Source organism: Passer domesticus, chromosome Z (genome assembly GCF_036417665.1).
Source record: "Passer domesticus isolate bPasDom1 chromosome Z, bPasDom1.hap1, whole genome shotgun sequence".
NCBI lineage: Eukaryota > Metazoa > Chordata > Aves > Passeriformes > Passeridae > Passer > Passer domesticus.
The window spans coordinates 1,882,489-1,910,361 of record NC_087512.1 but is presented as its reverse complement, the minus strand read 5'-3'; the positions used below and the strand labels follow the sequence as shown (position 1 = coordinate 1,910,361).

The window sequence follows — 27,873 nt, the reverse complement described above, 5'->3', positions numbered from 1 at the left end:
CCCCAACGATGCAAAACTCCAGCTAACACTGCAGAAGTTGGTCCCACCGAGACAACCCTGTCCTGTTCACTATGGAAACTGAGTTAACAGCTCCCCTTAAAGACAGGCAGGTTTACACCATCCCTATAAGGATTTGCCAGAGGTTACCCAAGAGCAGAGGAAGGTTTTAGCTGACAGACAGGGTCTGTCCTTAAAAACCTCAGCCCCTGCCTGGTCTGGCTTTGCATCTCCTGCCTGCAAATTGGCTGCCTGAATTTCAGATGACCCCTGGGGCTCGAGGCACTGCATGAACTATTAGGAAGCCCGATCGGATTTGTGACATCTCAGTCAGTGTCATCTCTGCAGAAGGAAGGAAATAAAATGAAACTTCAGGGGCTGCAGCTCAGCATTGCTGTTTGGCTTCTTCCTTGGTATTTGCATTTACGGTTTTTAGTCTCAGTTCCCAAGGAAATGAGCTTTATATAATTGTGTAAGATTTAGATTTGAAACTTGCCTGAACTGAGCGAAATTATTAGTGGTACCATGAGGGGAAGTAGGAAATATCAGCTGAGGCCACACTGGGCATCAGAGGGTCCAGTCCTGGCTTACCCTGCAGGAATAATTCCCTAAAAAAATCAGTGTTCCTATGAGGCCACTGACAACTGTGGCACGTTCCCAGCCTCACTGGCCTTATTGCTTGATGATGGTTAACTGAGGTGTAAAAAATTCATAAGAATCATAGAATCATTTAGGTTGGAAAAGTCACTTAAAATCATCAAGTCCAACCATTAAACTCTGGATGAGGCTGAGGTTTTCATTTCCTCTTCCTGGCAAGCAGACGTGGCTGGGTGAGGCGGGAGGTGATGGAGGGTCCTGCGTGTCCTGGTGCTGCTGAGGCCCCCAGGACAGCTCCAGATGTGGGTCCCAGCCCTCTGCTGTCCCCGGCGTGGCTCCGGTGGCCGAGCTGCCTCCAGGCCACCACAGGAGGGCAGCCCGAGTTCGGGCGTGCAGGAGCTGAGCGAGCAGATGCTCCGGAACGGGCAGAAACAAACCCCGGCAAATTGCACCCACACACAGAGCATTTATCTGCCCCGCACAAAATTTCATTCGGTCGTCACCAGGAGCTGCTTCTCAGCCCCTGCACGCTCGTGGTGACAGCCCAGGTGCCACATGAAGGGTCACAAAGTGCTCCATCACCCCGCTTATCACCATTCGATGGCAAAATCATTCATGTTGGAAAAGAACCCCGAGATCACCAAGTCCAGCCACGAATCTGATGCTGAAATCCGAATTCCCCGGTCCCAGAGCAGCGCTAAGGACACGCGAGAGGCTCAGTGCTTCAGGTAACAGTTTATTTTCTCCAGGGGTGCAAGATGTGCAGCAGGTACGTGTACAGGACCGCCAAGGGGAGTCGCAACCAAACAAGAGACTGGAACGAAGAAACCTAAACAGTATCCTGCCCTACAGCAAATAGTGCAAGTCATGTAAAACATCGGTTCAACATAGGAAAACACGGGGGGAATAAAGGTATTTCCAAGCCACAGGTATTTTCTCTCCCTCTGCTGGAGATCCCAGAGGTGGGGCTGGCAGGTGGGATGGGGAGGAGCTCACTCGGGCATGGAGTGTAGAGGATGTTGTCTTTTTCAAGAAGGGATTTTTCTCAGTTCTTCCCTTTTTGGTTTTGGCTTGGAAAGAAACACAGGTGCACACAGTCAGTCAGAGGTACCAAAAGGCAATGGGAGATCTTAACAACCCAGCCACGGGTGACCTGCTGCCAAGCACAGCATTTTCTTAAAACGAGATGGTTGGGGTCTTGCTTTGTGTACTCTCTTACCTTAAAAGTTTCCCCTGAAACCACACAATATTCCAGCTTCAGGGCACTGAGACTGTAAATAAAGCACTAATCTCCTCCAAAATGGATGGAAAAGGATGGGGGGCATAGCAGGTCCCAGGGGCTGCAGGCAGAGCACAAGAGGAGCAGAGACTGGGCAGCATTTGCAGCCTCACTGGTGCTGCCAGGAGTCCTGCTGGCACATTCAAGTATAAAATATTGTAGGCTGTGCTTTGCAAAATTATTCCCTTTATTTTTTTTCCTGCAGGTGACAGCCAAATGGAAAAGCCTCTCACTTCCCAAACTGCGGGCTCTTTCTTCCCTTCTTAAAACACAAATATTTTTTAATCTGTGTAATTTCCTTCAGCACAACTGCAGGAAGAGGCTCTTGCAATGCTCAGCAAAAGGGGTTCAAGCCCAGGGAAAGGGTTTGCCCATCCAGCTCCCTGCCACTCGTGCCAGGAGATGCTCCTTGGGCAGCAACACCTGGTCCAAGCAATCACCCCGGTGCCGTTCCCCCTGCACAGCCTGGATGCTCCAGCAGCTGCTCAGGAGCAAGCATGTAGCCATATGTTGCTGCTAACAAGCATTTACTGAAGCTGGTTTCTTCCCGTGATTCCCATGTGTCTGATTAATGCACAGCTCCTCCGAGCGATTTTTAGATTTCTTTTTTTTCACCCTCCCCTTGCAAATCCATCTCTTCTTTTTTGTTGTTGCTGTTGTTGTTGTGGCATTATATGCAAACCAAAATGTGAGCATAAAAAGGGGTTAAAAGCCACAAGAGCTGGAAAAAAAAGAAGTTATAGGTGTATTTAAATAGCTAAAAAGTAATTCACACAATTTTCATTTGGGGATTTTTTGTGCTCAAATCCACACAGTTTATGGGCTGACCCTGCCATGGTCCTGTAGGCTCCAAGCACAGAGGAGCTCCTCAACAATCCCTGGGAGAGGGATTGGTATTTCTTTGTTCCCAAGTCACATTTCTGGACTCTGCCTGCAGATCTGGACCCCTGCCCAAGCACCTGATGCTGTGGAGTCTTCCTGTGAAATGTAAAGGAAGGAAAATAACCCGTGGCTGTAAAAACTTGGGAAGTTTTACTGGGATTGCAGCAGGGTGTATGACCGATGAGCCTGAATCCCTGGTCCCCAGGCTTGGGAGGTTTGACACAGGCCTTTATTTCCCATAGTTTTCCCAGTTAAAACAGACTGGGAAGGAATCAAGCTGCCTGACCTGGGTCCCTGGGCTGTACCAGCATCCCATCCTCTTGGGAAAGGCTTTTCCAGGAACTGTCCCATGAGCTGAGCAGGGAGGAGGGAGCGGCGCTGGTGGGAACATCCCTCCCCGTGGTTAACCTTATCTCAGTGAGCTCTGGGAAAGCACAGAGGTGCCCAAAGGTGATTCATCCCACCCCTGGGAGGTCCAGCGTGGGTGGGGTGAATCACCCTCCACCAGAACCTGCCTCCCTCCAGAGCCAGGATGGCTTCAGAGGCAGCCTGGAAATCACCTTGCAGGTTGCAGGACAACACGTGGGTGTCTCAATAGGCACAGGGCACCTGTTTACTTCACCTCCAAATGGCTGAACAATGTGGGATGAGTCCCACCGTTCCCAGCTGGAGCTTATCTTCCAGGATTTTCCACCTCATTCAAAAACAACAAAGGAATTCTGCAATTTCTGAGCGGCCACATGAATTACAGGGCTCGTGTTTGTGTCAGTTGTGTTTGTATAATCATAAAATCATCAGAAGATTTGAGCTAGAAGGTACCTTTAAGGGTCATCCAGTCCCACCTCCTGCCATGGGCAGGGACACCTTCCAATGTCCCAGGCTGCTCCAAGCCCTGTCCAACCTGGCCTTGGGCACTGCCAGGGATGCAGGGGCAGTCACCATCTCTTCAGGCAACTTGTTTCAGTGTTTTGGCACCCTCACTGTAAAAAATTTCTTCCTTCTATCTAGACTGAATCTCCTCTCTCAGTTTAAAACACCTCCACTTGTTCTACCACAATAGGCCCTGCCAAAATGTTTGCCCCGTCTTTTTTCTAAAATGCCTTTAGGCCCTGGCAGGGGCTCTCAGGTGTCCCTGCAGCCTTCTCTTGTGCAGGGGAGCAGCCCCAGCTGTGCCAGGCTGGCTCCAGAGCAGAGGGGCTCCAGCCCTGGCAGCATCTCCGTGCCTCCTCTGCACTGGCTGCAGCAGCTCCACGTCCTTGTGCTGCTGGAGCCAGGGCTGGGGCAGCTCTGCAGGTGGGGTCTCACCTGAGCCCAGGGCACAGGGGCAGGATCCCCCTGCCCTGCTGCCCACGCTGCCCCTGCTGCAGCCAGGCCACAGGAGCCAGGATGGGATGAGCCAGAAGCCACCACACGGTGAGCGGGGACAGAACTCGTGTCCCTGCAGGCCGAGGTTTGGTGCTCATTACACCCGTCCTGGCTGGGAAGCGGGAGCAGATCCCCAGGAAGGCACCTTCACACTCAGCTGGGCTCCCACGTGGATACCTGTGGCCTGGACTCACCACACAACACCAAAACGGGAAGAAACAGGGTTTTCTCTAATCACCCCTCTACACCCCAAAAGATGATCACTGCCAGCACTCAGCTCCCTCCAGCCCCACCCAACCCAGCGCCAACGCGGGAAAATCAACCTTAACTCCATAATCGTCATCAGCATTGCAACGCCAACAGCCCCTCAGGCTGGAGCCCATACCAGCTCAATCTTTAATTAATAAGTCATTATTCTGGCTTTCCAAAAGGTGTCAGGCAAGCATCCACAGAGCTGAGGCCACATGGATGGCTGCACTGGCAGCTCAGCAACCGCGGCGGCTTTGCCTTCTCACCGTGGCCACAGGCAAGAGAATCAAGTCCTGCTAATAATTTAAAAGCATCAATTAATACAGTTTAATAAATACATAAAATGATCTAGTCTCTTTTTTTCCATCTGCTTTTTAGCATCAATCAAAGTTAAGGGTGATTGTCCCGTGAGTAACTAAGGCAAATTTGTTTGTGTACGTGTGTGTTCCTCTCTACTTTTTTGTTTTGATTTTTTTTTCCATTGTTTTGTACATAAAGCAATCACATAAAAATAGTTATAAATAGAAAAATTGCAAAGGTTTATCCCCACTTAGACATATAGGAAAAAAAAAAAAAAAGAACCCAACTGACCTAACAAACAAACCGAGACAGAAAAAACACCTTGCTTCAAGTCCTTGCAGATCATACAGTACTCAGCATCTTTGGATATTTTACAATGACTCCAAATCGTAGACAAAAAAACACCTGAAGGAACCAATCATCTGCAAAACATCGCTTGTTTAAGAAGTTGATGTGGATTAAAAAGAAAAAGTTTGATGCAGTTTTAAGAAGATTTCTTTTTCTTCTTACTTTCTTTTTTTCTCTCCATTGACTTTTGTTGCACGTGGAGTCTTTAAGGATTTCATTTGGGAGGAGGAAGCCGAGTGTTGGGCAGTTCCTTGGGACCATTCTGCTATGGGTGGTCGCAGAGCAGAAATCCCTCAACCCTCCTGAGGGCTGTGGAACCCTTGGCTTCCCTGTGTCCCCTTCCTTGCCTCTGGTGGGCAGATTCTCATCCAGCCACCGCGTCACTGATGGAAAAACCAAAAACCTCACGAACCCGCGGCCCTCGCATCCCCTTCGATTTTGCTGACGTTGAAAGGTCTTAGTAAACAGAGAAATAAAAAGCCCCAATTTCTAACATTTACATTTCCAAGTGTTGGTTTCATGTAAAGCAACCACTGCAACCCAGCTCAGCCAGTGGTGGAACTGGGCTCCCACCATGTCTGCCTCCCACGGCTCGACCAGGAGGAGCCATCAGAGGCAGATGCCCCCAAAAGCCTTTATCCTTCAGAGCAGCTCATGGATTTGGGGCTGAAGGAGGTGGACAGGGTGATTCCAGCCAACTGGCCATCTTTTGTGCCCCGGAAGTATTGCCAGATGGGGTGGCCAGGATGGGGTCTGCAGGGATAATGGGGAGTCACCCCAAACCTGCTGGGCACCGTGGGGGACCTTCAGCTTGGAGTACCCTGTCATATGTCACCACCTTCTCTTCTGAACCAACCACAGTGAAGAAACAGCATTTCTACTTGCTTGCAAGTAGACAATATCACCATCAAGACACCAGCAGTGAACTTCTTTTCCAGAAAGATCCCTTGAGACAAGCAGCAGGGATATTTGAACACCCGATTTTTTCCCACCAACACCGCAGATTTGGGGACACGTGAGTGTTTTGTAAATTTTTCTCATCACTATCACATAAGAATTTGAGGGAATTAAGGACAGAACCCCAGACATTTAAGAATGGTCAGCGGCAGCGAATTCTGACTCTTTGGTTTGAAACGACTTTTTCATTTCAAAATTCCCACTGATTCATTTTTTCAAAGCAAGGGTTTAATAAAAGCTCAGTATCGAAACATTACTGATTCTTCCAAAACTTTTCCTTCACCTTTTCAAGCAACTGAAGTTAAAATACTCAAAATAGGCTTTGGTTCTCCTTTTGAAACTTTGAAATAGCTAAAGAACCAAAATAAGTAAAATCCCCCTTTTCCACCCAGCTTTGCGCTAGGTGTTCGATCTCCTTTTTTTTTTTTTTTTTTTTTTTTTTTTCAATGTTTTTAAGGTCCCAACTCATGCTGCAGGTCAGGGCTTTCACCAGCCCTGTAAATCTGATATACTGCTGAGAAAGGCAGTGGCCAGTATCCTCCCTCTGTCCCTCTCCCAGTAAGGCTGCTAGACCTCCCCCTTATCCCTTGTAGAATAAATATTGTTGCCAGACATGGGAATTAATTAAGAAGAAAATAAAACAAAACCAGAAAGAAAACAGAAAAGTCCTTTTGACCAAAAGGGTCAAGGAATGCAACATAACAAACCCAAGTCTGGACAGCTTGTCAGTGTCCAGTGAGCTCCGCGTGTGGGAAAATGGGGAACATTTCCCACAGAAACGCCACCTCATGGCGATAGCCGAGCCCTGGACTAAGGCAAGTGACATTTTTGGGGGTGTTGAAGAGAGCAGCAGTCCTGGCCTGGCCTTCCCAGATGGAGCTGAGAGTGGAGGGATGGGACAGTGAGTGCCTGATGGCCCCAAAGTCTAAAGTGCCGGTGGCCACGGGGCACAGCACCTGCCCACGCCCTGCTCGCCCCAGGGATGGCCTGGTGGCAGGCCATGGCAGTGAGAGGACAAAGAGCTTCTCGGGAACCTGATGATGGAGAAGGGCAGGCGGGAGTGGGCTGCCTCGTTGGGATGGGAGCAGATGCATGGTGGGACCGGGCGCGGGTTTAGTTGCTGGCCTCTGAGATGGGAGCCACGTGGCCAAGCCCCGCCAAGCCACTGAAGCCTGTGCTCCAAGGGTCGGGGAGAGGGAAGAAGGGTTGGGCAGCGAGGTTTTCATTGTGGCCCAGGGCGAAGGCGAAGATGCCCGCGTTCCTCTCCATGTCCATCTGGGCCCGCCGGAAGAGCTTCATCTGCGTTTCCTCAATCTGGCTCTCCAGCTCCTGCAGGCTGAAGGGGGCCTTGGCCCCGCTCAGGAAGTGCTTGGGGCTGGGGCCGGGAAGGCACATGGCCGTGCTGCTGAGGTGGCTGCTCATCTCCTCCAGCGTGGGCGGCACCACGAAGCCGCTCTCCACGGGCGGGCCCCCGGGGGCGAAGAGCAGGCCGGCCGCCCGCCAGGCCGCGGGCTTGCGGCCGCGCCGGGGCCGCGCGACGCGGCAGCTCTGCCGCTTGATGTGGCGGTGCAGGTGGTCGGAGCGGGTGAAGCTCTTGTAGCAGAACTCGCACTGGTAGGGCCGGATGCCCGTGTGGATGCGCATGTGGTTCTTCAGGTCGTAGTTGTGCACGAACTTGGCGTTGCAGTGGATGCACAGGTACGGCCGCTCCCCCGTGTGCTTCCGCATGTGGATTTTGAGCTTGTCCTGCCTAGAAAAGAAAAGGCGCTTGGTCAGGCGGTGTGGGCAGGAAGGGGGGTGGTTGGGATTGATCTTTTTGGGATTGGCTCCCTGGCGGGGATCAGGGGAGGAGGCGATGGGAAAGTGGGGAGCTCATCATGGGGCCTCTCGCAGTGTATGGATGGTCTTGCAGGCTGATGCATGCATTGCCTCCTCCTTCCTGGGCACTCAAACATCATAGGCAGAAAAGCCCTCCACATGAGGAGTTTGCAGCCCATCCCAGAGAGTTCAAAACATCTTAAATTGGAGGAAAAAAATATCCCTGTAATAAACTCAAAAACCACAGAATCATTAACGCTGGAGAAGACCTAAGATCATCAAGTCCATCCACACTGCCAGTCAAGGCCACCACTAACCCATGTCCCCACATCCAGATGGCTTTTAAATCCCTCCAGGGAGGGAGATTCCACTACTGCCTTGGGCAGCTGTCCCAGGGCTGGACAGCCCTTTCAGGGAAGACATTTTTCCTGATTTTCCAAGCTCAGCTTTCTCTGGCACAAATTGAGGCTGTTCCTCTTGTTCTGTCCCTTGTTCCCTGGGAGAAGAGCCCGACCCCCACTAGGCTACATATTCCTTCCACGTATTTGTAAAGACCAAGATTCTAAATATGGGAATATATCTATATATAACCAAATCTGGGATTATTAAATAAATACAGCCTTGTTCCGGCCTGCAAATAAGGAATTCAGTTGGGATTCAAGAGCCTGGAAATGCAGGACAATACTGCTTAAATTCAGTCCCTCTGGGAGCCGACTTTCCTCTCCTTTTATTCTTGCACTGACCACACGGTGTCTCAGGAGCTTTCTTTTGGAGCAGGAGCATCACAGAGGGTGATGCTGCCAGAGGTGCAGTGCCCAGGCACTCTGCCCTTCCCTGCCAGGGTCTCCAAGGCCAGCACACATCCAACCTCCCACACAGTCTGGAGAAGTTTTTTAAGTCCAGACATGAAATAGTGTAATATCCATCCCAATGGCGCTTATTTACAAATATTTATAAAAATATTTTTTAAGTGGAACATCTAAAAACAACACTATTTTCCCATACGGGTAATTCAATCACTACTTTTTCTCCAAAAAATAAATGTTTCCTTCTGCAGCCAAAAACAGAAAAAACCCAAAATCACGGCTAAAGCATATGATTATAAAAAGTGAAGCTGACTATGGCCCAACTGAGCTGAACACTGCTTCCAAGGTTGCACCAGTGGCGTTCAAGTAGAGAGCAAAGTGGGAAAATTCATATTGTTTTCCAAAATTATTTCAGTATGAACCCTCCAACATGCTAGTATTGAGACTAAAAATATGTAGAACATGTGGAGTAATTTCATTATTAGATATAAAAATTTATTATATGTTACAGATATGTCATATAAAACTATATTGTGTATTTTAATTTAAACAGTAAAGAATATACAATTTATTATTGTTTTAAAATATAATTATATTATAAATTGCATAATGTAAATATGTATTACGACTATTTAATTTATATAACATAAAAAACAGATAAAAATCTGTTTCTTCTTGCAAGTCAAGCCCTCAAAACTTGCTGCTGCCTTTGAACTAGTTTTTGCCACCCAGCCCATATTGAAACAGTTTTTGGTGACATGCCCAGCAGCACAGAGGTGTTGGCCACATCGTGAGGAATGCAGCTCTGGGCTAGGCATCCCTGCACACCATTCCCTAAGGATCAAGGATGCAAAGGAGTATCCCTGGCAGGAGAGTGAGCTCTTCACCAGAGGATGCTTTATTGCTCTTGGGAGACTGATCCCAGCCTGGCCCTGCACCTACAGGTTTTTTAGGGAGACATGAAAAAAGGCACCTCTCAGTCCCTGTGCCAAGCTTAGGACAACTTCCCCCTGTGGCATTTTTAAAGCTGGTGTTACCCCAAGGTTCTCACAAGGGTGCATTTTCTCTGGAAGGGCTGGAGTCAGAGCTCAGCAGCAGCAGGGAGAATTTCACCCCAAACGGCGAAGTCGCGCGCGGATGAGCATGGGGGCTCGTGCTGCAAAGCTGGGGGAAGTGTTAACAAAAAGCAGAGCTGCCCACCCCACCTATAATTTAATTTAAACCTCTGTAGGTAATGTTTAACCTAGCAGGATCGCTTTTCCTAATAAACACGCTGCATGCCAGGACTGTATAATGTAAATACAGGCAAAGCTCTTTTCAGGCTAATACCCATCTCCGTCAGCAGACGGGGAGAAACCCAATCCTCCCTGCCCCGGCAGCATCTCCGGGGATTGCAAGGGAGGTTTGTGGCTCCACCTGGAGCTGCTCAGAGGCTGGGGGGGTGAGGTGCTCTGGGGTGAAGCACCTCAGGGGGAAGTGGCATGGGGAACACGGGGTTTGTGAGCTGGGAGCTGGCTGGAGGCTCGCTCCGACGGAGATCCGCACTCTGTGTGTGTGAATAACCTTAATGCAATTGCATTAGGAGAGCGATTAGGGCTCTGTGAGCTGTCACAACACAAATAATAGGAACAAATAATGTTAACCTTTCCAGCTGGAACAGTATCTCCTTGAGCACTCTGGGGCTGTCTTGGTGGAAAAGCTGAAATATTTGCAGCTTTCTCCGGCGTTCTAGCAGGGTGGAACAGCAGACTACAAGCTGAGTGGCCTTTGTTTAAGGAAAAAATAATTAATGAGCCATTAAATGAAGTCCTGCTTCCTGCGATCAGATGTCCATGGGCAGCAGGAGTGGCAGGTCCAGGTGCACTTAGGGTCCTTGCTGGGGGATGAGAGACCCCACTGATGTGGAGGGAAAGGGATCTGCTGGGGAGGATGGGGCACTCCTCACCCAGGAAAACAGATCTTCTCCATTTCCCCAGCAGATTTTCACCTCCACAGTGCCTTAAATGCAGAAATAATGCCAAGAGCTGATTCATACTGAAATTCCATTTGGGAACCTCTGCTTCCCTTCACCCTCACTCCCAGGGGACCCCAAAAGGGACCATTCTGAGCTTGCATCTCCCCAGTGAAGGTACTGTGGGTGCAAGTCCAATGCTTTCAGAAAGCATGGGATCCCCCCCTCCCCCGAGAGCAAAACACATAATGCATGTGGCAGCACTCAGGAAATCCCAGTAGAAATATCTTTCTACATCTCAGTCACTCCACTTTGCTTAAAACTACACCTTTTCCTAAAAAAAGCTCCTCTCACACGAGAATAATGATGAAAACAGCTAAGAAAACCTCACCCCAAACAAAACCAATTAGCTGCACACTATTCAAAATCCTTCCAAACACATTTAAAAACAAACCAATATTTTAAGATATCCACTTTGCTCAGGGTGTTAAAGAAGGAGAAGACCCTCCAGCACCCAGCTCTGCACAGTGACCCACAAGACCAATTTTCATCAGTGATGCTGGTGGACTGCACTGTTGGATGAGTCCCAGTTTTTTGATTTTTTTTCCATTGGATGAAGTCCCCCTACCCCTGTGACCTGTATTTAGAAGCTGCTGAGCACATGGGCGTGTAAAAACTATCAGGTTTAGTCCCTGTATTAGTAATGGGTCATGCTAGACCAGCTCTGTGTGGAGTTTTCAACCTCCATCACATTGATATAACCTGTCTGGATTAGGCATTGTGCCTCAGTTTCCCCAGACTAAGTGAACAATGCTGCCCTTGCCTGCAAAGGACTTGGGGAGCCCTCTGGGAGGGCTCAGCTCTATTACTCCTGTTACAGGGAAGATGTCAGTGATGGATCTAGGCAGGCTATTTCCTCATCAAACATTAGCACCTGCAGCAGCACACACAAGGGACAGGGACCACAGGATGGGGCTGGCCAGGCTGTCCCTCCAGTCCGAGAGGCCACCACGCTCACGGGGCTGAACCCACCCCACGGAGACAACAGTGCCAACCTGGGGATGCAGCAGGAGCCAGATCCAAATTCCTGCAGGCAGGAATTATCACCATGCAGTGGCCTTTCCCCTGCAAATACCAGGGTGAGCTGGCTCACGCTGCACATGCCCACCCGAGGCACGATGCTCCCCGCATTGTAATATGGTGTCTGCTGTGTTAATGGAGGGGAGCATGGAAATTTATTTTCAGGTCAAATTCTCATCATCTGCATATCTTCCATTCGAATATTATCATAGGGACAGGAGAAGAAAAGACAGGCTGAATGCAGGAGCACCCCAGGTGTCCGGCCATTGTCAGGAGCTCGCCTCTGCCTACTGTGCAGATTATTTTCCTCTGGTTTTCTCACCCCAGCTTAATAGGGCTCTCTCTCTCTCACATGCAGCCAGGAGCTGAAATACCATGCTCTTGTCAGAAAGCTTTATTATTATGGTAAAGATTGTTCTCATTAGATATTAATTATACTCAGCAAGAGCAGGTCCAGGAATCTATTTGTCTCCGCTCACCGATTAAATCTGCCCAGCTTTGCAGAGCACGGTTTCAGGCTGGAACACTAGATTTGCACAGCTAAATACAACTTGGCAAGACAAGCTGCAGCTGCCCCATCTCTGGAAGTGTCCCAGGCTAGGTTGGACAGTGATGGGAGCAACCTGGGATAGTGGATGGTGTCCCTGCTCATGGCAGGGGGTGGAACTGGATGAACTCTAAAGTAATTTCCAACCCAAGCCATTCCATGATTCTGTGAGTCCAGCTGTTCCTTCAGCGCTGCCCAGTCCACCAAATCATGTCCCCAGGTGTCACATTTACACACCTTTTAAATCCCTTCAGGGATGGGGACTCCCCCACTGCCCTGGACAGGCTGTTATAGTGCTTTGCATGAAGAAATTGTTCCTCATAACCAATCTAAACCTCCCCTGAGGTGACGCTTGAGGATGTTTGCCCTTACCCTGTCATTTGTTACTTTGGGGAAGAGAGCGAGACCCCAACTGCAGTACTAAGACATAATAATTAGAGCCACTCCAGCCCAGAAAGCCCAGATACTGTCATGTCCAAACGTGTGCAACTTGGTTGTGGTCTACACTGATGCCAAAATGTGCAAACCCAAACTAATTACATCCTGTGGCTAAAATGGCCCTCCCAACTCAATGCATCTCTCAGCACATTAGAGATGAAGTGTCCTTGGCTGTTTGACCATCTGTTTTCCAGCTCACTCTGGTCCCACTGTGGTGAACTATGGTGGGGTTGAAAATATCCTGTTACTTATTTAAGCTTTTGTCCAGTGAGGGGATGGATACAGTGAGCTGTGGATGTCATCCACAACCCACAAAAATCAGTAGGTTCTTTTTCTTCCTCCACCCTCCCTTCCTCCCCTTTTTTTTTTTTTTTTCCAAAGGGAGAGAGATCGTGCCCTGCTCTCTTTCCTACTTTTATTTTGGGACAAAAACTCTGGTGAGTTTTCTCTGATGAGCAGCTGAGAAATCAGTCACGGGTTATGATGTGGCCCCTCCAGCCACCACCCCACTCCCCACACACAGCAGAGGTGACCAACACACACCTGGTAAAGCGAACTTCACAGATATTGCACATATAGGGCTTCTCCCCCGTGTGGGTCCTCATGTGCCTGGGCAGCTTGCCAGCTCCCATGATGACTTTGTTACAGATGGGACACTGCTGGGATGCCTTGGGCTTTATTTTCCTCTCTTCCTCCAGGGGCCATGGGGGAAAAACTCCTCCAAACTGGGTAGCACTTAAGAAATTGAGATAAGCGCTGTAGTCAGTCTCTGCCTTAATATGCCCTAAGGGAGCTGCTGGGGTGTTGGCAAACATGTCCTTGAAGAAGTCATTAGGGAAAGGAGGCGGAGGCAGGTCTTCCTTCTCCTCCTCTTCCTTGATCTTCCTCTTTTTGATCACCAGATCCAAGGGGCCGTTGTCTACTTGTGGCTCCTCGAGCTGGGGGAAGGAGTTAAAGTCGCCGTTCCACAAGTGGGGGAAGAAGCTGGGGGCAAAAGGAGACAGAGCTGGCCTCCGTTCTGGGATGTTTGCCTTAGGGTACAAGTTTTCACTCAGCAAGGACTCTATGGAGAAGTCTCGTATCATGCCCAAGTGTCCAGAGGAGTTACTGGCTGGGAAGTGATTTGGAAAATCTTTAGGTGCTTCTGTATAAGCTTCTTCGGTGAGATCGGACTCAGAAGGGCTTTGGTGGCAGCTTACTTCTTGTACATCAGCTAGGTTCTCCTGATTGACAAAATCTTCCACTTCCTCCTCCTCCTCTTCCTCCTCGTCTTCATCTTCGTCTTCATCGTCCTCATCGTCCTCTTTGTCATCTTCCTCCTCGGCCTCTCTGTCCGGCTCCATGATTTCAAGGCAAACGTTGATGATGCTCTGGATCTCCAGCATCTTGGCGGCGCTGAGGATGTGCTTGACGTTTGAGGTGGTGATGGTGAGGGTTGAGGTGTAGGCGAACTCGAGGATGGCAGAAAGTGCTTCAGGCTTGACAAAGTCAATCTCGTAAACATAGGGCTGGTCTGTTAAAGTGCCGGTAGTGAAGAGTTTTTTGAAGTACTTGCTGCAGGCAGCCAGGACGGAGCGGTGGGTGCGGTACTCCTGGTCCTGCACGATGAGGATGACATCGCAGAGGAGCCCGTCGTGCCGCTGCTCGTTTAAACCGCACAGGACCTCGCTGCTGTGGTTCGGGAATGGGATCCCGATAAGATCTTCAATGCCATTGGCCATATTCTCATTTAGTGCCCTAGGACAAAGCACCAACAGCAGAGTGTTAGCAGGGCATTGCCAACTGATAATGCCAGAACGACGCTGCCTTCTCCCAGAGTCCTTCCCTCCTCTACCTCACCTGATGTCACCTCCTGCCTGCACTGTCTCAGTGCGTCTCTAGGCCACCTTCAGCTCCTTCCACATCATCTGTGACTGAACCTCTGCTTCCCTACCTATCTCCTAATCTCCTTCTTTGTCCTCATCCTTCTTAATTCCCACCCTGCTCACCTTTTCACAATCACCACAAGCTCCCTCTTCTCTTTCACACCCCTCCCCCAGGAACCTTGTGCAATGACTCCCTACCCACCACATTTCTTCTGCGTCCTCCTGGAGCCAGCATTGTTCCAGGCACACGTTGGATTTGTCCTGCCAGGAGCTATGTGGGGGAAGTGTGATGCTGTATTGCTTCACACTGCCAAGAGCCTGCACCTACACTGCTTGAACGAGATGAGCCAGGGAGTGCCCATCTCATCTACCTGATTGTTTTTGGGGCTGGTACAACAGGACATCCCAGACAGGAGGGTCACAGCTTCCTGCTGCAGCAGGAGAGTGATCCTTATGGATCTTCAGTTCTACTTCATGCCTCGAAGCCATGACATGTCACCTCATGTGGGGACAAGCCACATAAGGAATGTCATCCTGAGGGATTTGGGATTGGGGAGGAAAGCAAAGATTTGTGTCATAATGTGTATCTAAACACTCAGAGGAAGACAACCAGGTAGCAAGAACCTGGCCAGGCAGAGTGTTGTCTTCTATCTCTTCCCATGAGCTGAGATCTCTCCATTCCCAATCCTGCGTGGACTTGTCAGCGTGGTATCAAAATGACCTGTGCTTCTGGCAGACATCTTCCCCTGCTAGAGCAGCTTTAGCTTCAAAGGAAAACTCGGAAGCAAAAAGCCCACACCCAAGAGGAAAACCTGATTTTTTTTTTTTGGCCATTTTTTAATCTGTAAGATGTTTCCTCTTTCACATGGCTCTAGCAGCCCTTCCACATGAGAAATCCCAGGAAAGGAAAGCGATTTCCTCCAGCAGGCGACGAATACATTAATCCCCTCACAGACAGAATACATCAAACAGACAGAATAACTTTGAATACACTAACCCTTGGATACCCCCAGGACACAGAGCATGTGTTCATGCAGTGTCACCTCCACCAGCCCTGGCCCTGCTGCAGGTAGACACTTGGTTGCCAGCCAAGGGACAGAGCAGTTAATCTCCAAGAGAACTCAGTGGAAGCAAAACTGCAGCCCACTCCATCCCTTCTGCAAGGCTGACACCATCAGGCAGGTTCCCCAGTTCCACACCATGCCACCTCTGCAGCTCTCCTGGGATCCACTGCCATGTCCTGGCTATCCTTCCCTGCTCAGTTTCTGGCTCTGCTGATTCCAAACCTCCTTCCAAGCCACCAGTGGGGCCCTGGTTTACTTCAGCTGGCTCCCACCCTCCCAGCTGCCTCGGGGATGGAAAGAGCCTGGTCTGATGGAGGCTGTCCATGAAAACCTGTGCTTCACCTTGGCCAGCAACCCTTGGGAAGCCTGGGGGGGGGCCGTAGAGGAGATCAGACTCTGCATGAAATGTTCCCGTGGGAAAAGGAACACTGTCTCCCTTTTCCTCCCTCCCCAGGGAGACCTTGCAGGTATCTCCCCCACACCTAGCCAGCACTGCCAAAAATGGATGTGTGGGAGCCAGAGAGCGAAGGTCTCGGAGGATGTTGCAACCTACAGGGAGGTGATGGACCACAGGCCTGCAGGGAGCCTCAGGGATGGGGGACAGCTGTCCATGCTCAGTGAAGCCTCACAGGGGCTGGAGGGCAGCCCCAGCCACGGGAAGCTCTCTCCAGCCAGCTCCCCTAGCCTGGAGCTGGGCAGAGGAACCAGGAATTGCACCCAGCTCCGGCCAGCGACATTTTCAGCGGAAGGAGGACGCTGCAGCCCCGCATCCCATGGTGTGCCCATTACCTCCACGCTAATTACGTCTGTTGTCTGAAACAAATTGATTCATTACAGTGTGCTGTGCTTAACCATGTTAACCAGCAACGCTCCTCTGCCATCCCGACCAGCTCTGTATCAAATCCTCCTTGAAAATCGCCGATAAATGACAGTAAATCTAATACCTTCTCCAAGTGGAGTGTAAGATAATAAATAACCCCTGAGCCAGGGAGGAAAAGACAGCTTCCTTTCTAGGGCTTTGTATCCCGAATAATAAGCGTGAGCAATTAAATTTCTATTGCTGTTTTTATCATCTACTCGTTTATTTTTGTTTGGAAGGAGCCTGAGTGTTAAAGGAGCTTCTTGCATGAAGGAACGTGTCTTCCTATTTTCATCTTTCACTGCCAGATCACCCTAAGTGCCAAAAATCAGAACAGCAGAATATCAGACTACCCTGAGAAATGTTTTTAGAGAGGGTTTTTTCTGGACACTAAGCTTCATTCTCCCTAATTAGTGGATTATTTGCTCAACAGCAAGAAAAATTAGAATGGGGAGATTGTGGTGTGATTATATACAGAGTTACATATAATTCATATGTAAAAAATAGATTTAAAAATTAGGGGGCTTTGGTGGAAATTAGCTATTTTTCCTTTCTTATCCCTCCCTGGTCCTCCTGAGATGTGGTTTTGTTAACTGCAGCATTTAGGGAAGCCGATAACTTTACAGGATGCTGGCAAAATTGAAGGTGATTCATGTCATTTAAACCGGGGGTGAGGGGGGGAGAGGGAGAGAAACAGCCCATTCATTTGCATACATTTGCATTTTTTAAACTCTCAGGGTGGTTTGACAGCTCTGGAGCTCAGCGAGCTTGAGAAATGACCTTATGGTTCCCATGCCCCCGGGGAGGTTGATGGCCAGAGGCTGGAAGTGTGCTGAGGCTGACGTTTTCCTTCCTTCCCCTCCCTCCTCTCCCTCCTCCTGCACTCCCCCCTTCCCATTCCCCAAGCCAAGGGTGGGGTCCTCAATAATAACAGGCTTAAAAATAGCATCTGATGGTGACAAATGTCACCAGTGCACACACACACACACACACACACACACACACACACACACACACACACAAATGCTGAGCAGACGACACGGAGTTAAACAGCAAAATCCCATTTTGTAATAGAAAATTACAGCATTGTTAAAATAAACTGGAGGGAGATGGTGGAAAGGGTGGAGGGCACCTAAAATAAATGTATTCTGCAGATCATGTTCTGAAACATTGCATTTATGGTCATGCTTAAAACTCATTCATTGCTTTCTTGCCAGGAAAAGCCCCACTTATAAAAAAATGATGGTGGGATACTGGACTGCTTCCCCCACATTCTGCCAACAGATTTAGACACCTGAAGCTGCAACAGGAAAAAAAAGAGGGGTTGGGGGAGCTAAGCTTTGTCCTCTTTTTGGGTGAAAAATGTCAGATACAAGACAGGGACTACAGCAATGCCATAAAGCACCTGCAACGTGCACTCCCTGGGTGACCCAAAGCTCATCCAGGCACTCTGCTACTCAAAACCTCCTCTTTTTTTAAAAATAATCTTTTTTCTCCAGCCTCCTTCACTATAATACTGAAGGATCTCAGCATCTCCAAACCAGCAATGTAAAACTGAAATATCAGAGAGAGGCGAAATGTTGATTTTAGCACCGTGCTGAGTAAAAACCAGTACACTCAACAGATTATAAAGACATATGCACAGAAAATAGATAAAGCAGACTCGTATTGCCTCTACTTGTCTGCAGGGGTGGAAATGGAGCACGGGCACAGCTTGGAGCAGCCCTGGAATGATGTGCCAGCCCTGGGGAGGGACAGGATCCTGCCCCCGGGTCTCAGTGTTGCTCAATGGCAGGAGCAAGAGACCTGCGACCTGTGAGGGCTCTCCACCAGCACTTCCCTTTCCCATCTCCTTCCTCACCCCCGGTGACAACGCCCTGAAAAGCCGAGCCCTCGGAGGAGATAAAGGCTGCCAGGCAGAGCCCAGGCTTGTGCAAGGTGTGGCTGCTGGTTCAGGGCTGTGTCAGGCACGGGGGATGTCCCCTTTCCATCCACGGGGACAGCACTTCACACCCTGAGTCTTGGCTGGGAGACAGCAATTTTGGCTTCTAATTGTTTGCTGGCACACAGCATAATTGCTGTAACACGCAGCGTTTCAATATTTTAATACTCTAATATTCTAATACATTAATATTCCGGTACATTAATATTTTATTATTTGTATATTTTAGATATTTATAATTTTGCATTAATATTGTATATATTCATATTTTCTGTGTTTTTATTTTATATTTTGATTATTTGCATTGAGATTTTCTGAGCATCTCCCTTTAAAATGTGCATTGCTTGGCCTTCTCTTTGCTATGATTTTCCCTCAGGAAAGTGCTGGCTCCTGACTGTGTTTCTTTTTTCTGTGCCTCCAGTGACTCTCCGTGGGAGTGCCCCCCCAAGATATGGGGGTGCCCCAGGGCAGGCAGGGGATGCAAAGCAGCTGCCCCCCCATGCCAGGCTCATTCTGCATTCAGCACAGTGGAGGAAGGAGCCTCAGGCTCTGGCTGATCTCTGCCTGCTCCTGGTGTCAAAATGTCATTTTTCCAGGCAAAACAAGGAGTCTCCAGCTCCTCCCTTCACCCAGCCTGTGTGTGTAGAGGGATTCAGGGTGCAAGGGCAGGGGCAAGGCTTGGGATTGAACATCCCTGACTACTGCTCCCCCACCCCAGCCTGCTGCTGCCCCCCCCTCCTGAGCATCCCTCGGTCCTCACTGACACAAAACCCCTGGAGGAATTCCAGTTTTACCCCTGAAGCATGAGATCACCCAGCAAAGCATCCCAGAGGTGTCAGAACCAGGTTTTGGGGTGCTGAGCATTCCAGGCCACCCCAGGCTGCTGACCCTGTCAGGAGAGGGAGTCAGAGAACCACAGAATGAATCTCAGAGTGGTTTGGGCTGGAAGGGGCCTTAAAGCTCATCTCCTTCCAGCCCTGCCATGGGCAGGGACACCTTCCACTATCCCAGGTTGCTCCAAGCCCCATCCAGCCTGGCCTTAAACACTTCTAAGGACGGGAGAGTCAGTAGGAGATCTCATCACCTTTCCTCATCCTGATTTATTTTTTAGCACCACCTCCCCGGCTTGGGGCACTCAGCACCCTGAGGCTCAGATGCTTTGGCTCTGCTGCTCTGCTGCCTGCACCTCTTTCCCAATCCCTGCTCCAGGCTGCAGGAGTGGAGGCAGCAGCCAGGGTGGGCTGGCTGCTCTCCCTATGCATCCACCCATGGCCCTGTCTGTGCAGACCTGCCAGCTACATCCATCAGCCCATAAAATATATGTGGGTTATTTTTTTTTTTTCCCCCCAGTTTTATTTGTGTCTCTTCATAATGAGGCAATTAAGATGTGCATGTGAGATCACCGTAATCTGTCAAAATATTACAGCTACTTTCACTGGGGTACGCTGGCCAGTGATTGATCACTCCTGCTCCTGTTACTTGGTGGAAAAACACGGGCACAGGTTGCCCAGAGAAGCTGTGGCTGCCCCTGGATCCCTGGAAGTGCCCAGGACCAGGTTGGACAGGGCTTGGGGTAACCTGGGATAATGTAAGGTCTCCCTGCCCGTGGCAGGGGGCTTGGACACAATGGTTACTTTGAACCCAAACCAAACTCTGATTCTATTTTGGTGGAATAGGGGTACTGAGGCTCTGTTCCTGCATCCACCAACTGCTCCACAACCTTGAGCAAGTCCCTTGTGCAAATGTCCCTGAGCAAAGCCACCCACACCGACACCCCATTCACAGCCAGCCCCACAGGGACAACACCACTGCCTTGGCCAAACACTTCACTCCAATTAGGAAGACCAAGAAAGACTTGGGATCCCCAAATGCCTATTTGAAGGCAAGAAGACAGGTGGGATTACTTTTTTATTTGAAAAAGAAGGAAGGTGTAAAACGTAAAAAAAGTAAATATTGCCTTTATATTTATTCCTTACTATGGGGGCACACCTCCCCTCTGAACATCTTGTCTCCAGAAGAACATATTATTAAACCACCCACCCCAGCAGCAAGCGTTTCTGCCCTCCAGCAGGAAGGTGGGGCAGAGAGCTCATTGCCTTTCAATCACTTCCCTGGGATCCCTGGAATGATGAGGAAAACGTGGCGACATCGACCGCTGCCTCCCTCACAAGGAAATCTCCAGGGTTCTGAGGGACACCACCCCTCTGCAGACCCAAAGGTGGTTCTGTGTGATGGAAATCACCACAGTTCTGAGGGACACCACCCTCTGCAGACCCAAAGGTGGTTCTGGAGAAGGGAAATCACCACAGTTCTGAGGGACACTGCCCCTCTGCAGGCCCAAAGGTGGTTCTGTTTGAAGGAAATCACCAGGGTTCTGAGGGACACCACCCCTCTGCAGACCCAAAGGTGGTTCTGTGTGAAGGAAATCACCACAGTTCTGAGTGATATCACCCCTCTGCACTGACACAAAGGTGGTTCTGAGGGAGGGAAATCACCAGGGTTCCGAGAGACACCATCACTCTGCAGACCCAAAGGTGGTTCTGAGGGAGGGAAATCACCAAATCACCAGGGTTCTGAAGGACACCATCACTCTGCAGACCCAAAGGTGGTTCTGTTTGAAGGAAATCACCAGTTCTGAGGGACACCGCCCCTCTGCAGACCCAAAGGTGGTTCTGTGTGATGGAAATCACCAAGATTCTGAGGGACACCACCCCTCTGCACAGACCCAAAGGTGGTTCTGTTTGAAGGAAATCACCAGGGTTCTGAGGGACACCACCCCTCTGCAGACCCAAAGGTGGTTCTGAGGGAGGGAACCACCTCACAGCAACACCACCAGGGTTTTACTACTCCAGGAACTGTGTCCAGTCTGGGAGAAACAGGGTTGAGCTGGGACAGTTTGGGGTGTTCAGCTTTCAATTGAGCTCATCCACACAGAAATGAGGATCTTGCTGTAAACTCATGGATTTTGCTTGGATCTGGACAGATCAGAAGAGGGAAGATGTTTCCAAAGCGATGCTTTGGCGAGGGAGGATGCACAGAAGGTGGCATTCTCCTTGGAAGAGGCTCGCTGGCAGCACGGATGGGGAGGATGCCCCGTGGGTGGGTGCAGAGGTGGCATCACACCACAGGTCTCCTGGCAAGGGAGAAGCTCTGGAAATGGAACAGGTCAGCACAGTTTAAAGGGATGCTCTGTGGGACACCAGGGGCAAAGGCCAAGCAGAGTCCCCGGGATGCTGACACAGATGGAGACCTCCCTCTGATGCCAGGAGGAGAGGGGTGGCCAAGGAGCCCAGCCCTCCACAGGATGCATGACATGGAAAAGCTCCAGAAGTTGAGCATGGCTTAATCACATAATTAAAGTGGTTAGGCTTCAGGGAGTGAAATCACAGGGGTGACCTTCACCCTGCTATTTCTTCATTACTTACTGGACTTGTCAGAATTCATACTAATCTCTGAACAAAATCCTTGGGCATACAAGGATTCATCCTTACCAACATCTGGCTGGCAAGTTGAGCCCATGTGAACTATTTACATTTGCACATACTATATAAAACTGACCTTTTTTTCAGCTGGAACTACCACTTTCCTATAAGCAGTCCACAAAAAAAGTCGTATTCACTGAAGTCCCATCAGGAAGTTCAAAACAAAAGGTGCTTTAGAAACATCTCCAGAGTTTCCAGTGATCCCAACAACAACCCTTTCTCCTCCCAGTTTCCAAAATCCATGCAGGAGTTTATGCAGCCAAGCAGATCTGGGACACATCAGTACTGAGATCTGTTGGATATCTCTCATACATCACATGGGAAGCTCCATGGGGACTACTTATTTAAGAAGGTGGTGACACGTGCCACTCATTTGCTCACCAGGATGTGGAGGCCAAAGCAGCTCCTGTGCCCTGTGTGAATCCATCCCAGGGCATTTTAAAGTCTCCTTAAACACCACAGAAAATGAACACCTGTGAACAAATCCATCCCTGCAGGTTGACTCCAGCTAACCAGAGCCTACATGAAGTACTCCGTACTTCATCAACTTTGTTTACATACAGATATGAACTGGCAAAATTGCAAATTATGACTCAAATCACCCCTCAGCGTGCTGAACAGATGGGTGCTGCTGGTTGTAATGGGAATTTGCTGCTGCTCCATCACCACCAGGACCTGACCCCGGTCCGTGTAAGACTCAATTTTCTGTCCTCAGTTCCTCTGGGGAGGAACCTGTGGCTGAAGTTGAGCTCTTGGGTGGTACAAGGTGAAGAACAGGTTGAGCTCCTGGCAGGGTGTTGGAACCACCTGATCTTTAAGGTCCCTTCCAACCCAAACCATTCTTTGGTTCTATGATACATCACCAAGTCTCAAGCCCCTCCCATTTCCTTGGAGCCAGTTCTCAGCCCCAGGTAAACGCCAGCAGGAGCCCTGTCAGGGCCAGAATAGAATTCAGTGCCTGCTGTAATTGAAGGGCCATGTTTTCACTTTGGTTTCCTTTTCCTGACTTCCTTAAATTGCCCTTCACACTGCCCAGTTTCAGAATTTATATAAAGCTCCAAAACCAGGAGCTCCAGGTCACTTCTGGGTGGCAGCTTGATGAAGTCTGCATGCTGCATGACAAATGCCATCTGATGTGCTGAGCAGGCCTTGGCAAAGGGGCATCCTGGCGATAAATGGTCAAATAAACATAAACAATTAGTGGAGCTACATCAAAGGCACCACCTGGCTCCAGATGGTGTTTTGAGGGCTTCATCCACACACAGAGCAGGGGCAAATTAATTAACCACAGCATCTAGGCAGGCACCAGAGAGAAGACTTTATAGAATGGTCACATCTGACCACAGTCTTTTCTTGCAGCTTCATCTCCCCATTCAAGCATTTCCTTGGAGATCTGGAGCTTGAGGGGATGGTGCTCTGGGCATCAGCCTCCTACTGCTCCTCTCTGCTCAGGCTTCAGAAGGTGCTGTAAGGCTGAAGACGCTCAAGATATTTTTTTTCCTTGAAATCCATTTTCTTGAAACCCTGTCTACAAGGCTCTGTGTAGCCTTGATGGTCTCCTGGCCATGCTCAGTACAATGTGGCTGCTACAGTCAGTGATGCTGGGTGAGTGTCTCCCCCCACCCAAATCTATATGCACACACTCAAAACACGTGTGGGAGGGGGGAATATGTTAAGTGAAACAGGAGAGCTTCCAGGCATCCTCTGCAGCCACCCCACTCTCATGGAAACTCATTCACACCTCAAGTGACACGCTCCCCCTCCCACACCACCAAAATGAGGAAGAAAAGAGAGAGCAAGAGGAAAATCCCCACCAGGGACATGCCCATGCAGGGTCTGGCTGAACATCAGGTTGCTGGTCCCCCCAGCAGCTCTGGCATGAGACAGATGAAGGTCCATGAGGTATGTGACATTGCTGGTGGCATTTCTGCTCACATGTGTGCAGCCACTCTCCTCCAACACCTGCCCATTGTGACCAGACCCTGCTACAGGGAGTCACATAGGATATACATATATATATATATATATATATATATATATATAGGATACATCCCTATTAACACACAACATTACAATCCATCAGTGGTAGGTACCTCCTTCCAGCACAGCCTTAAAAATAGCCAAAAAAGCCATTTCCTCCCATTCTGAACTCTCCTGGGAAAACAAGCCAGCCCCTTCACTCTCTCTGGTACTGTTCTTCTTCAGAGCCAGAAAAAGGGAAAGACATTTTTTAAAAAGGCTCCTATTGAACGGCCTGCACACACTGGGTGGGTTTGCTTCCTGACCAAAAAAAAAAAAAAAAAAAAAAATTAAAAAAGAAACCAACTAAAAAAAAAAAAGGAAAAAAAAAAGAAAAAAAAAAAGAGAAAAAAAAAGAAAAGAAAAACCAACTAACCACAGCGGAAAAATGTGCCCAGCTTAACCATGGAAAACTGGTTTGGCTGGCGTCCCTCCGGAGTGGACAGGATTGCGAGGGACTTGGACTCGGATCCGGGTGAGGCTGTCACCAGCCTGCCTGAAAACACAGCTCCAAAATAAATACATTTTTTGAGGGCTCCGAAAAAGCAGAGAAGGAAGGATGGGGATCCAGCTTCCCCTTCTCTTCTCCCCCCCCCCACTCTCCCCCAGAGAGAAAGCCACCAAGGGGAGGACTTTGGGAACAAAAATAAAAGGGTCAGAGCGCTTGCACATTAAATCAGAAGCAGATGTGTGCCTGCTCGCCAGCCTGAGTCACCGCGGGAGGGTGGGGAAGGGGGGGTTATCGCTATTTTGGTGCTGGGTGTGGGGTACAGAAAACAATGTGAGGAGAAGGCGGTGCAGTGTTTGAGCAGGCTTAATATCGGCTTGGGAGCAGGTACAGGCAGGCTCCAGCAGCGGTGGGGTGGGAAGCTCAGCTCGGCAGTGGCACTGGCAGCAGCTGAACCCCATCCCCTGCCCGGGCAGGACTGCTCCTCCAGACCCTGCCCTGGCATCCTGGCAGCATCACTGGGCATCTCCAGTGGCACATATCCCTTTCTGGGGGGGTTTCTTGCTGATCTGCATTTAGTCCCCCAGGATCAACCCTCCAGGAGGAGCACCCAATCATCCCCATGCGCTGGCTGAGATGCTGCCAGGCCTGAGGTGTCTCCAGACTCACAGCAAGGCAGAGGCAGGAGCTTTATCCTCTCTCTCAGGAGGAGAACCTCAGCAGCTCAGCACTTCTCTAAAGCCCTGCTTGCTTTGGGCCAAGCCCCGTAACACGAGCTCGGCTTCTCCCTTCAGCTCCCACTGTGCCCTGCTCTGCTGACACCGTGTTGCTGTTCATTAAGCTCATAAATCCCACAGGTATTTAGGAGAAAGGTATCTCAGATTGGTCTATTTAACTCTGGCATAACTCAAAATATTCTATTCCTGCTTGGCTCTCATGAGAGCCCTTGCAGCCTCATTGGTTTGTAATTGCCATTTCAGTCCTGGAGCTCTAAACACACGAGCTCCTGTGCTATGGCTGGGCCAGAAGAGTTCCCACACAGACATGAGGTGGCTTTTGGAGAGGTGTGTTCATGGAAGGTGCCTCTGCAGAGCACGTCATCCTGCAATGGCAATATAGCTTGCAAAGACACAGCCCCTCCTGCCCCAACACCCCATCATCTGAACCATGGGCAGAATGATAGTGCTGGGCTTGTACGGTGGTGTCACATTCAAACCCAACACAGGATGAAAATTCAGGACCCTGGTTCAGAGAAGAGATGAAACAGGGCACAGATGTTACCTGTGAGTCTCTCTCCTGAGTCACCTACAGCTCCTGCCCCATCAGAGAGGGGAGTTAGGCAGAGTGGGTGAATATCCATCTCTCCATCCTTTGCTGCCCCGAAGAGGAGCTGCACAAGATGCTCCACCCATGGAAATAAGAGGTGATGGCTTTAAATGGAAAGTGTGGAGGTTCAGACTAGCTAGAGGAAAAAACTCCTATGTTGAGGGTGGTAAAACACAGGCACAGGTTGCCCAGAGAAGCTGTGGCTGCCCCATTCCTGGAAACATTCAAGTCCAGGCTGGACGGGACTTGGAGCAACCCAGTTTAGAGGAAGCTGTCCCTGCCTAGGGCAAGGGGCTGGAATAAGATGACCTTCAAAAGTCACTTCCAGCCCAAGCCATCTGATGATTCTGTGGTCCCATGACCATTTTTATGCAAGCCAACATTGTCCTGGCCATGCTGAAGCCCCAGTGAGATGCATCACGTTCCTAACTCTTGAGCTGGGCATTTCTAGTGGAAACACTGCCAGGTTTCAGCACAGGCTGGTCAGGGAAAGGGGATGAGACTTTCATCCAGACTTTTTATATGTAAACCAACCGTCTAATGAGCTCTCTGAAGACCACAGGTAATATATGGGCATAACCTTATAGCATGGCCCAAGCACCAAACATCCAGAGGTAACTCCCTGTCTTCCAGGGATGATTTAATCCAGCTCTCAAGGTTACAGAGCAATTTAACTGAAGATCTGGGGTCAGATTCAGATTTCATTTGTATCTCAGCTCCTTCTGTGTGCCAAGTCCCTGGTTTCTCTGCCAAGCTGGTTGCAAGCTAAACAGCAGCTGAGTCCTCAGCTCAGCCCTCAGCTCCTGCAAAGCCTCACCCGCCTGAGCAATCCGTGCGATCCGGCGGGGCCCACCCATGCCCAGCTTGGTAAATATAGTCAAAGCTGGTGGAGAACCAACAGAAAAAAAAAACATTTGAACTCTCCCTGGAAGAAGGAAAAGAAAAATACCCACTGCTTAGATGTTTCTCTCAAACACATGGAAAAAAAATAATACTGAAAATCAATGGGATTAATTTTTTTAACCAACGCTTCTGCAAGCAAGAAGGGGGTCTGAGGGATCAGGTCCCTCAGCAGGCAAGTCCTGTGTCCCAGCTGACTCTTTGCACATGCCAACTCACAGTCTGATCTGATTTAAACCAGCTGAGTTGTAAATGAGGCTTATAATGGAATTGGCAAATGACCCTTCAATACAGCATCACAAACCGACAGCACTCAAAAATAACCAGGGGTCGAGTCAGGACTCAGCTCTCGGCCAAGGGTGAGGGCAGGATCTGGGATGCATCATGCCAGAGGCTACCAAACGCCCCAAGCAAGCAGGGAGAACTCCCAGCCTCTCCCCTCTTTAGAGGGTGACCCTTCCAAAACAACAACGAAACAGAAAAACAAAATAGGGAAAAGGAGGGGAAAATGCAGCCCTGACATATAGAGAGAGACAGTCTTGCCTGTTTATGTTGGCTTATGCTGAACTCCAGGCAGTTTCCAACTGGAACCCAGAAATGCTGATGGTGTTTGGAGTCTGTCTGCATCCCTCCCATGACGTGAAGAGGCATTCAGGATGATGGGCTAGGATGTTGGTATTTTTTTTCCCCTAACAACTATATTTACTGTTACATTTTGAACTCCTCATGCTGTCATTACAATGTCAGATGAAATTACATGTGTGATAACCATAACATTGACACATGCACAAGTTCACAGGGGCTTTACAAGGAAACAGCTTCAAGGGAAGAGGGAAGCTGCTCACATGCCTCAACTCAAAGGGGATGTCCAAAGGAGTCATTGAATTACAGGGCACTGCCTACAGCCTCAACTTGGCCTTGCTGGAACTGAATTACATTTTTTGGGGGCTTTTCTGGGTAAAATGTATTCTTATTTATCCTGGTGGAATTCTGGATTGACTCCTGGGATTCAACTGATATTGTTCTGGATTTGCACCAGCACAAAGAGGATGAGGATGTTACAGTGGTCTGCAGGAGAGACTTGCAGAGTGATCTGAATTGCACTGGGATTCTGTGCTGGAGCCACCACGAAGGTCACAAATCATAGAATGGTTTGGAGGGCCCTTAAAGCTCATCCAGTTCCAAGTCCCTGCCATGGGCAGGGACACCTTCCCCTAGACCAGGTTGCTCTAGGCCCCATCCAACATGACTTGCAACACTTCCAGGGATGGGATATGGGAGTGCAGAATGAAGATAGCTACACCACTGAAAAACCATCTTTTATCAAGGCACATATGCCCCTACAGAGCACTTC

At 49.4% G+C, this 27,873-nt stretch overlaps 1 protein-coding gene across 5 annotated transcripts in view; it reads right to left on the bottom strand.

Annotated features, from left to right (window-relative positions):
• Positions 1-1,317: 1,317 nt before the first annotated feature.
• The window catches only part of ZBTB7C (zinc finger and BTB domain containing 7C), a 154,879-nt gene continuing 128,323 nt past the window's right edge, over positions 1,318-27,873 (bottom strand). For all 5 annotated transcript variants that reach the window (XM_064404011.1, XM_064404013.1, XM_064404012.1 and 2 more), the window contains 2 exons: positions 13,158-14,351; positions 1,318-7,724 (listed from right to left, as the gene is read on the bottom strand). In XM_064404011.1, the coding sequence (XP_064260081.1) occupies positions 7,088-7,724; positions 13,158-14,351 (1,831 nt within the window). In that variant the 3' untranslated portion in view covers positions 1,318-7,087. The remainder of the gene's footprint in view (positions 7,725-13,157; positions 14,352-27,873) is intronic.